This window comes from Uranotaenia lowii, chromosome 3 (genome assembly GCF_029784155.1).
Source record: "Uranotaenia lowii strain MFRU-FL chromosome 3, ASM2978415v1, whole genome shotgun sequence".
Taxonomy (NCBI): domain Eukaryota; kingdom Metazoa; phylum Arthropoda; class Insecta; order Diptera; family Culicidae; genus Uranotaenia; species Uranotaenia lowii.
The window spans coordinates 130204546-130216378 of NC_073693.1; the positions used below are offsets into that span (position 1 = coordinate 130204546).

General features: G+C 36.9%; 1 protein-coding gene across 2 annotated transcripts; it reads left to right on the forward strand.

The window, feature by feature from the left end:
* The first annotated feature begins 3375 nt into the window (after nucleotides 1-3375).
* Nucleotides 3376-9545, forward strand: LOC129754484 (zinc finger protein 845-like). Of its 2 annotated transcripts, XM_055750588.1 has the most exons (7): nucleotides 3376-4035; nucleotides 5341-5988; nucleotides 6072-6188; nucleotides 6250-6615; nucleotides 6733-7219; nucleotides 7283-7722; nucleotides 7816-9545. In XM_055750588.1, exons 1-7 carry the CDS (start codon nucleotides 3901-3903, stop codon nucleotides 8728-8730), a joined length of 3108 nt encoding a protein of 1035 aa, XP_055606563.1. In that variant the 5' UTR covers nucleotides 3376-3900; the 3' UTR covers nucleotides 8731-9545. The 2 variants fall into 2 exon arrangements, with proteins under 2 accessions (XP_055606563.1, XP_055606564.1); XM_055750589.1 differs by lacking the exon at nucleotides 6072-6188.
* Nucleotides 9546-11833: the final 2288 nt, after the last annotated feature.

The window sequence follows — 11833 nt, forward strand, 5'->3', positions numbered from 1 at the left end:
TTAAGTACAATGAATCAAACAAACCTAAGAATAATAAAATTTTGATTTCAAAGGAAAATGCAGAAGAGTTCCTCAGAATTAACTTTGGACCTACTGTTGACAAGACCCAAATACAAGAAAATTCCATACAAGTGTTACCACAAAACAAAATAACGATAGAACAGTGGAACGAAATATTAAACAAAAGGAAAAAATCCTCCGCGCCCGGGACAGACCGTCTCACTTACGATATGTTGAAGACTCTTAGCTCGGAAACGAAACAAAAAATAGTTATCGAAATAAACAACTATTTAGAAAAAGGATACTTACCAGACTACCTCAAAGAAATTCGAATAGTTCCGATACCTAAACCAGGCAGAGACCTAAACAATATAGCCAATTATCGACCAATAGCTTGTCTACCAACGATTGTAAAATCTATAAACTCTTTCATACTCCGGCGTATAGAAGAGCACTTGCAGAACAGACAAATTCTACCAGATCTCTCGTTGGGCTTTCGAAAACAAAGATCTACCGAAGACTGCCTGGAATTTGTTACCAACCATGTTAAAGAAGGTAAAAGAAGGGGAAAAGTTTGCATAGCAGTGTTTTTCGACTTCACAAATGCGTTCAACCATGTAAATGTGGAGAAATTGGTTTCCCAAATGACTGACCTTGATTTTGATATGGATATTTGTACATGGATCTTTAATTTCTTGAACAACAGAAAATTGGTTGTACAGACAGAACAGGGTTCGACGTACACAACTATCTCTCAAGGTGTACCACAGGGAGACGTACTGTCTCCAACACTGTTCAACATTTACACTGCCTCATTGCACTCCCTAGAGCTTGAAATTGATGTTACCACAGTACAGTTTGCAGATGATTTTGTGAAGTTGATCTGGGCTGATAGCATACAAGAAGCTAAACAGAAATCTCAGCGGGTGATTGAGAATTTTATGGATTGCAGCAGAACTTTGGATTTAAAACTGAACCTGAATAAGACTAAAGCAATTGTATTTCAAACAAGACATGTTGATTTGAAATTATTAGCAAGAGGAGTAGACATAGAAAATGTAAGATCCTTTAAATATTTAGGAGTAATCATTGACCAGAATCTCAACTTTGGTATACACATAAAAACTTTGAAAGAGAAAATAAAGGACAGACAAAACATGTTGAAAATTATTAGTAGTATCAAAAACGGAGCTACTCCCAAAGTCATGATTCTCTTCAATAAGGCACTCTATGGAAACTATCTCTCATATGCTAGCACAGTGTATGCAGATACTAGTAATTCTAACCAAGAAGCATTGGCAGTGACTCACCGTCAGTGTCAGAGAATAGCCACTGGCTGCTCGAAAACCACCCCAATAAACACCTTAGCTGCCCTATCCAATGAAGAACCTCTCAAGTTAAAGAGATATCAACACACCAAGAAACGAATTTCGCTACATTTTCGAAAAAAAGATGTTGTTTATCAACAACTAATACAACTAGATAGAGAAAACAGGAAAGAAAATAAAGCTTACACATTCTTAGAGAAGCTCTATTTAGACAACTATGAAGAAGTACAAAAAGTATACGGACCATACTATGCTCAAGACATACAAGTTGACATACGACACCAAATAGAGGGAATGCCCATTAATAAAAAGAACATGGCAACAGAAACCATTCGACAAATTGGACTAGAATACATTCGAAGCGAATATTGCCTTTGGAGAAAAATATTCACGGACGCCTCCAAAACAAGTCAAGGCTGCGGTGTTGGAGTCTATGAAGAAGAAAACGACATTAGAATAAGTCTCAAGTTAGATCAATCAACAAGCATAATGACTGCTGAATTACTAGCGATACGATGTGCCCTTAAGGAGCTTAGGAAACTAGAACGCATAAGAACAGTGATTCTAACAGACTCACAATCGGCTTGTTGGCTGTTGGAATCCCACGTTGAGCTCAAAGACTGGGATGAGCTAACGGGTGAGATTTGCCGAGACCTCATGGATACAGGAGCTGTTCTTCAATGGATCCCTAGCCATGTCGGGATAAATGGAAACGAACAAGCAGATTCTTTAGCTAAACAAGGTGTCGAGAGTGATGCCATATTAGTCAATAAATTGTGTTGGAACGACGTGGTTCGTCTCTACAAGAATCAACTTACAGAGAAAACCAATGAATGGTACAAGAACTTAGTACATGTCAACAACAAAGGAAAAAAGTTTTTTGAACTTTTTGAAAATTTCCCTTCAAAACCATGGTTCTGGTTCTCAAAGTTAGATGGCCAACAAATAAGAACCCTAAACAGAATAACCGCGGGTCATGATTTTTCCAAATTTTGGCTTGGAAAAATGAAAATAGAGGAATCGGATAAATGTGAGCTTTGCGATAGACCAGAAACTACTACACATTCATTATTTGAATGTGTTAATATACACATGTACGTAATCACTTTGATTGGGAAGATTACAAATCCTTATCAGACTTGCTCAAACCAAATAATGGAAACATTAAGGAAGAAGAACTCAGAAACATCCTGAAATTTCTTCAAATGGCACATTTGAAAGTATAACGAACGAACGTTACAAAGACGTAACTAATAAGCTAGTTGGCGGATATGAGGCACAGCTCCTCAAGCCATAATCACACAAACTACAACAACAACAACAACAAATACCAACCTGGATCGCAACAATATGGGTGCGAAAATAAGTAAGTAGATAAAAACGCAACCAATCAAAACATACCGACTAGGCTTTTGCATTGAGAATGGCCATCAACAAATGCGACAATGATGCAACAATTATACTCACCGACTCTGCCAGCTGTTTGGATGCGTTATATAGTGGAAAATCTAAACACTCATGGATTCAGAACATTGAGACAGTCCTTACGGAACACAGCCTTACTTTTGCATGGATACCAGGGCATGCTGGCATAGTAGGAAATGAAGAGGCCGACCGACAAGCGAATATTGGACGAATGGAGTCTCCGAGTATTATACATGCAGATAAAAACCAAAGTATGATCGCTAATAACCAAAGCAGCCTTGCCAACTAGCGACACGTCGCATACGTCGCGACGTTGAAAATCATAACGACGCATCGTGAGTTTCCTAGGCGACTTGAAGCATGCGAACGATGACCTAAGGAAAACGAACAGTAAATAACGTAAACAATGTTTGTGTACTACATTGAAATCGCCTACTGGACTGAAAAAAGGACAACAAACCTGCGAATGACAGAAATATCGCTAGTAAAAAGTGTCGCTAGTGAAACTGTCGCTATTCGGTTTGGTGCTATACACATAATAATATTGAAAACCCATCTCAAGATGCTATCAATTTCGTTGTAAGCACAATCTGGAATGTTTGGCACAATAAATGGCACACCAACATATCGTTTTTGAGGCAAATTAAGAACTCCCCATCCAAAACTTCCGATAGAAACTGCAGTTCGGAACAACGCATTTTAACTCGTCTTCGGATTGGAACCACTAGACTCACCCACTCATATGTTTTTGAACGCAAACCACCACCTATATGCACTTTCTGCGGTGTACAGATCACGGTTCAACATATTCTTGTGGACTGCAAAGGATATGAATCTTCCCGGATCAAACACGGAATACAGAATAGTTTAACGGAAATACTTCAATATAATGGACACAGTGAACTAGCTGTACTGAAATTTCTAAAGGAATGCGACTTGTTTCTGAGTATCTAAACACTTATTGAAAACCACCATCTCTTAAAAGACACGAACGACATAAAAGTGTTAAAGTGTCTCTAATCAAGCCAAAAAAAAAACATACCGACAGAAATAGCAACTTGCGGTGGGCTTGGTCTAAGTGTGCAAGTTTTCGAGCAGTTATTGTGCAAAAGGTGCGAAAGTTTCACGCGCGTTGCGATTCGATTCGATGCATCAAAAAATAAACAAAATGATTTGCCGTTGTTGTGCTAAATATTTTACGGAAACGTTAATTCCGATAGCTGTCCTATCTGATACGCACCGAAAACCACTTAAAAGTATTATCAATTTTATCGTAGATGAGGTAAGTGTTTTATTATTGTCCTCATAGCCCAATGGGAGATAAAAACCAAATAGTAGCGTCCGCCACAAAATCCTCTATAGCAGAGTTTGGAGCATTTGAGAACAGGCATAAAATTAAAAAAGAATTCGGTATCGAATTTTGAAAAGGGCATACACGCCAAGACCTTTGCTTTGAGAAAAACGCATTCGAAGTTTCAGAAAATAAAATCAATTTCCTATTTAGCTGCGTACAATCATTTTCCCTAAATAAGTCGCTAAAACGCTTTCAAATTGATTTAATTTTATCACCCGATCGATCAATATAGCTTTTCCGTACTAATTACTTAAAAAAATTAAAAAAATACAACTGTGGGCCCTTTTACCACAGACTGTGCTTTCTCATTTTGTTCATTCGCCAAATTGGAGCGCCCTTTTGAATTGCAGAATGACTGTTCGCCTTTTGGATCACTCATTAAAGAAGCAATATTTAAGCAAATTTCGGCTCGAAAGCGGATCCAAATCATCACATTAACACATTAGCACATTCAACGATCTTATAAATGCTGATTTGTGCTTCTCCTCGTCCTGGGAAAACAAATTTAAAAAACTTCAATGCCTTTTTTCCATCTCGAAATAACTATTGGCCCTTTTGTTCGCGACGAAATTTTGAGGGGAAATGGGCGAATGAACTGTGGGATTACACACTCATAAAAAAAGCTATTCGCCTTATTTAAAAAATTTAATTTAACTTCACTAAAATAAGAAAAATTAAAAGAAGATCATATTTTCGGATGTAAAATAAAGAGTTTAACGCATTTATGTGATTATCTGGATTTGTTTACAGTTGGCGCATTCGCCGTATTCAAAATTCGATACCGAATTACCTAGCTCATGTTATTTTTAATTATTATTTGGAAAAATTTTGTTATGAGAAGGTATTAGCACGAAATGCCGACAGAAAAACATTGAATTTTCCACAAAAAATGAAAAAAAATGTGCAAAGACATTTCAGAAGAGCATTTTTCATAAATTTTGATTGATTCGAGAAAAAAACCTTCGAAGTTCTCAACAGAAAACAGGATAAAATTCCTATTTTTCAACCATTTTTTTTGATTGTTGGAATGCTTTCCAAAACATAACTTTCTTAATTTTGCTTACAAATATATTCAACATTTATTTTAAATGTTAAGTTTTTGTGAAAATATCACTTTTTCATTCTAAAACTACTGAAGAACTAATGACGCCGTTCAACCACGTTCAACCCCAAATCTTTTTATCTATTTATATATAGATAATATATTATTTAATTTCGTTTTTTTTACAACAGGTCCAGGAAAATGAGGATCGATTCCCACAACAAATATGTCAAAACTGCTTGGAACAGTTACAACTATGTTATAATGTATTGGAACAATGTCGTAACGCTTTCGCCCAACGTTCATCAAAAGTAGTGCAAAACAAGCGGAACTGCCGGAGTTGTATCATGTGCAATGTCAGCAATCCACAGAAATTATTCACAATTGATTGTTTGATCACGAATTCGAAACATAAAATTCGTGACATGGTGAATGAACTTTCACCTGGAGCTTTGTTTCCAAAAACAGAGAATAATGACGAGGAGAGTTCTTTTCAAGTTTGCTGTAGATGTGCGAAGAATATGAAAGAATCCTACAACTTCAAAATGAAACTGACCGTTGTAGGGGAAACATTCAGCCGACAATATTTGCATCCTTGGGAACTGATGGATTACGATATACCCGGTAGTCTTGCTGTTGATTTGTATGCTGAGTTGGTACCCAAATCTAAAGGCTACGAATGTTCAGTGTGCCGATTTAATGTCGAAAGCACAATGTTTGAAAAAACTTGCAGCGGATGCTTATTGAATTTCAATAATTACGAACAGATTTGTACCAAAAATCAAGAAGATTGCAGCTCAACTGAACAGTTCAGCGAAACAAATGATGTGATTATTGAGGTAAGATGATTGTTAATTGAGAACGAACAGAAATTGCAAAATGTATCGTTATACGTCGAAGCTTATCTCTTTTTGGTTTGCAGTATGAAAAATGTGTTATTAAAGAAGATAGTCTATCGAAAGGATTGGAGCTAAATTCAGATGATTTTGAATACGTTAGGAAAAGGAAAACTAAATTCAACGATAGTTCAGAACGTGCAGTATGTTGAAAAGCTTTGTTAAATATGATTATTGTTACACCTTTCTTATTTTTTTTTTCAGTTAAGAGCGACACTTGGCGGTCCCTCATCCAAATATGGCTTTGTCTGTGCACCATTTAGAGAACGAACCTGTCTCAAATTCATATGTTGCGTAAGAAAATGTCAGAAACAATTCCTTCGAGCGTCATCGTTAAAGACACATTTATCCAACCAGCATAAACCAATCAGTAGTAAACCCGGCCACTGTCAATATTGCAATTTAAAACTTGTCAGAGGAATCAATCACAACGCGAAGCAATGTGTAATGTTTTCCTGCAAAGTTGAAGGTTGTGTATACCGTACGACTTCCAGAATTGTCATGAAGAGTCATAAATTGCATGATCCTATAATTGATAAAAAGCATAAAAGGATAATCGAAAAAAAGAAGGTAAGCAAAGAATCTATAAAATAACTGTAGTAGCCAAATTATAAAATTTATATGCTTACATTATTGTAAGGATGTGAATTTAGGTGAATGTTATTCAAATTTGAACTTTGTTTTTAGCCGAGTACAGAAAATGCTTACACGTGTTCGGAAAAGTCTATGTTCGTATGCTGCGCTCCGGAATGTACAAGTAAATTCACTACAAGTTTACTTTTGAAGGAACACCAAACAAATAACCACAGATTCACAGAGTGCCTGAGCCTAATTGGTTGTGGCTATTGTGGCAGAAATTTTGACACAATTACCGCAAAAACGAATCATCAACTTCAAAAGTATAAGATATTTCGGTGCAAAGAAAGGCACTGTAGCTTTGTTTCTAAGAATGAAAAAATAGTTCAGCTGCATTGTGTAACTGGTTTTCATCAACCCAAAAGGCATGTTGAAGGCGGGTTTGAGTATGATCCCAACTTTTTTACGGTCATTGGTTCTCTAGACAAATGTATGGATGTATTACGATTGGATGGAGAGAAATGTTGCGGTTGTCAAAAAATGTTCAGCTCTGTTGTCGATTTGGAAAAACATATTGAAAATACTCACAAAACGGATGGTAAGTGAGCATGTTTTTTTTATCGTATAAGTTATCATTACCAACACTTATTGTTAATTGCAGTGAAGGCTGACTTCCAGTGTGACAAATGCTACAAGGTATTTGTGGATCCTAAGCTTGTCTCTCGCCATCGTCTCGGTTTTGAGTCTCAGAAGAAATATTATCACTGTCGTAAATGTGATAAATTTATGTGGTACTCATACTTAGCCATGCAGCACATAGTTTCGTCTCATGATATAGATGATCAAAACGTTATACCAAACGATGATCGTTATCAAGCAATACACGATGATGGTCACATGTGCTGTTGTTGTATGGAACGGTTTGAAACTAAAGAAGAGCTCAAAATGCATTGTGCAGAACACCAGAGTAGAGGCGCACCAAGTTCTAATGATGTAACTTACAAATATAAGTGCGAAATATGCAATAAAAAGTTCGAACAGCTACCTGCGTTTATGCGCCATGGAGCCGCATTCAGACGCAAAGAAGTTTTTCAATGTCTGGTAAGTATGGATGTACATTATACATCTTCAAAAATGAAATCCTACGTTATGCTTGAGTGTTATTAATTGTGCAAATAATTTATACTTTTACAGATTCCAAATTGTACCTTTAAAACGAAAGATCTACTAGAGATTCACATACACGTAGAGCTCGGTAATATAGAAAAAGTACATCGCGATACGAATGGGTACACGTTTTCAACTGCTGCTGATGAGTCCCACTGTTGTTTTTCATCTTGCGATCATCAGAGCGGTAGCTACAACGATCTGGTAGAACATGCTTTGTCAAAGCACTTCCCTGAGCGGGAGGTCAACAAAAAGTGTAATGAAACCTATTTAATAGGGTGCCCAATTTGCTGCAAAGGGTATCGAAGCTTTGCCTTACTTATGAGACACCGAAATTTTAAAAGTAAAAATTCAAAACTGAAACACTTGAAGAAACAGCAGGTGATCGACGCTGCAAAACCCAGAGAGATGATCAATTGTGAAATTTGCCATCGAAGTTGCGAGAAAAGTAAACTTAGTAATCACATGCACAACAATCATGCTGTTCGTAAGAGCTGTGCACTTTGTGGCAAATCGTTCAACAAATATAACTTAACACTACACATGATAAGCCACGAAAACAAGCGTATGTTCGAGTGTGACCAGTGCCCAGCAACGTTCAATTTAAAAAGTTTTCTGATCAAACATGTGAGAAGTTGTCACAGCAACGAGAGACCTTTTCACTGCCGACAAGGTTGCTCGAAAACTTATAAACACGCTGGCGATCGTGATCGACATGAGAAAACTGTACATTTACGCATACTGCCGTGGAGCTGTGAGTTGTGTGACAGTTCATTCGTGCGTGAAAGAGATCTTCGAATTCATCAGCGCAAACATACGGGTATCAGACTGTTTCCTTGTAATTATTGCAAAGCTAGTTTTGACAAGAAAAGTGACTTCAACGAACACCTCTTGGAACACTCGGAATATTGTGAAGATCAGTTTACACCTGAAACGCTATAGAAGAGTGTATTTAAATCTGCCCTGTTAAATACAGTTATAAATCCGTATTTATATTGCAGCTGAATTCTTGCACTTTAGTTAACACCGAAAGTCTATAGGTAAAACAGTTTGAATTACTTTAATCAATGTTGTTTAAATATAGTGCAGAAATGCAACCCCAATTAGAGAAAAAAAAACTTCAAATCTCATATAAAAAAAATTGACACACACAGGATCTGCAATATATAAACGTTTCCAAAGTTAAAATTGTCCTGCAGGACATTTAAATTGTTAACGAAAAGGGAGTGAATACGATGAACACAGTAGAGCCCTTCTTATCGTCAAACTTCATCGGAAAAGTTCTCTGTGGGATAAGTGTAACCTGGGTTTCCAGGTCCCTGATTAGTCAGTAAAACACAGACTTTTGACCCTTCGTTCAGATATTGCTCAGGCACAGATTCTGCCCTGATTTTTGCTCGATTTTACCGATTTTACAGACTTAAAATGGAATGGAGAGATCAATATAAACATTCATCAATAAATTTCGTTACCGTTTAGACATTTTTAAAAAATCAGTACATTTTAAAGGTAATTTTAAAAAATCAGGACAATTCAAGCGTTTTTGAAAAATCAGGACGGCCTCTCGAAAATCAGGACAAATCCTGAAAAATCAGGACACCTGACACCCCTGTTTCTCTCGCACATCATGATGAATCTAGTATGGTGGTCTCACATATGCCAAATCGCACGTTCAGCCATATTGAAAAAAGTTTTGACAGCTGGCTGAAGTGTTTACGAAGAAGGAGGTCCAGGGATGCCAGGTGTTTGAGATAAAAAATTAGAGAAATTTGTAAAAAAAAGTCTATGCATGTCTGTGCACAAGCTTATCATAGACTAAAGATTAAAAGATTGAAAAACCAAATTGTGTTTTAGTTTAATTTATTTTATTTAAATTACACTTCCGGAAACAAAGAAGATTTTTTTTTCGATTCTAAGAATTATATTTGCAAAAATTAAGGCGAAATCTTTGTCTTAGCAATATCTTGATCATTGTTGTTGTTGTTGTATTTTTGTTTGATTGGCTTGAGTGTCAAAACTCATATCGCCAGAGTCATAACGTTTGTATGACAGTAGTCCGTTACGGTTTGAGTCTGGCCATCCGTATGAATTGGATGACTTCTTTTATTTTTGTTTGTTCAAAATTTCCAATAAGTTGCTTTAAGTTCTGATGTCCTTCCCAATCGAAGTGATTTCTTACATGGTTGTATTTAACACATTTTAGCAAAACATGTTGTGTTTTTTTTTTTTTGTAACATCTTTATTTGAAACGGCTCATACCTTTAGGCTTTAAGGAGCCAAACTCATTTTGTTGGTTTACAAATGTGTGCTTAAATCTAGTTCATCACTTTTTATTAGAATAGAAAAGATGATAGATATAGGGAAATATGAAAATAAAAAGAATTATAGACGAAGATCAATAGCTTTTAGAAAAAGATATATCTCGAACATGTAGTCCAAATCTATCACGGCCAGCACATCTCTCACTGGGACATAGGGTGGTTTTCCTCGGGCCCTAAGGGAGTCTATAAAATTCGTTCTAGCGACAAGATGGACCTCACACGACCAAACAATATGCTCGATGTCATGGTAACCTTGGCCGCAACCACACAAATTGCTGCCAGCAATGTCAAAACGATAGAGTACCGCGTCTAAGGAACAATGATTGGACATGAGACGGGAAAATATACGAATAAAATCCCGACTCAGGTCCAATCTATTGAACCAGGGTTTAAGGCTTACCTTTGGGATAATCGAGTGGAGCCACCGACCATCCTCATCCTCGTCCCATTTGCGCTGCCAGTTAACAAGCGAGTTTCTTCGAACCAGATAGTAAAATTCGTTGAAGACGATTTCACGTTGATACGTGTCGCCTTCCATCGCCCCCACCTTTGCCAGAGAGTCTGAACATGTTGTGTTGTGTCGGGTGTACTGCAGAGGTCGCAGACTTCCGAATCTTTGATCTTCATTTTTGCCAGCCAATAGTTTGAGAAGTCGTGTCCAGCCATTGGGTAGTATGAAAAAAACCTAGTAATTGCTTTTGCTAAACTGAATCGAGCAGTCGAGCAGTCGCTTAAAGCAATTGCTTCGGTTGTTATGAATAAAGTTTTTTTTTGACAGCTGTTTTCTCACACTCTAGGCTGGTATAACCCAAAACCAAGTTGAAATGCCGCAAAATCGGATGAAACTGGCTCCCGACGAAAATAAGTTTGAGGGGGTTTTCCCAAACTTGAGAATAAACGTCATATTTGCAACTTAATTTTGGGGCATGTCATGCGGCAGGGATTTTTTTTGGGATTTTTTCATTTGATGAACCAAATATCAAAAGGGGGTATAAAAATTTTACAAACATAATTTTTTTTCAATTTTCCTTTTTATTTTACTTCAAAAAAAAGTTGTTCACAATTAACTGACCTTGGATGTTTTTGACAAAGGTAATATAAGAAACCCGAGCCTGATTTATCCCGGAGCAATTTTTAAGGGATTTGGTCAGGAATTACAGAGTGCTGTTGCAATTATTAAGAACGAAACTTAAAGCACTTTAAAGCTCACATTTTTCGTTCAGAATGGACCTGAATCTGACCTGCAGGATGCACCAGGAAGGAAACCAGGCTGCAATCATCACTGCAATCGACTATCCGTTGGATAGTTTAGACGGCTACGATTGATGTGCAGAACAGCCGATTTCATTGTCGAAAACACCTAGTTTTGGAACGTTGTGTCCTCACAATCTTGAGACCTCCTAGAATATTGCTATCCGAAGCTCCCGTTTTCAATAGATGGCATATGCTGCCATTGCTCCAGATTGTCCTCCACTTCTTCCGATTTCCCATTGGTTATTCTTCCGAAATTCTCTGGAGGCATGATGTAAATACTGGTAGGTAGGACTTCTGAAGAAGGTATAATGAATGGAAAAACGTTTTCTGAAAATATATAAATTAAAAGGAATTAAACATAATCAAATTTTATCAAATTTAAAGTATTTTACCAGAGATAGTTTTCGATGCGACTGACTTTTTTTTCTTACAATACGAAACTAACGGCAAATAAAGGGAAATTTTTTTGG

What these genes read in the sequence shown, in the direction of transcription:
- LOC129754484 (XM_055750588.1), top strand. Translation starts at nt 3,901, where the DNA reads ATGCATCAAAAAATAAACAAAATGATTTGCCGTTGTTGTGCTAAATAT. An exon ending in GGATAATCGAAAAAAAGAAG is followed by an intron (nt 6,616 to 6,732) that starts GTAAGCAAAGAA and finishes CTTTGTTTTTAG; the next exon opens with CCGAGTACAGAAAATGCTTA. An exon ending in AAATACTCACAAAACGGATG is followed by an intron (nt 7,220 to 7,282) that starts GTAAGTGAGCAT and finishes TGTTAATTGCAG; the next exon opens with TGAAGGCTGACTTCCAGTGT.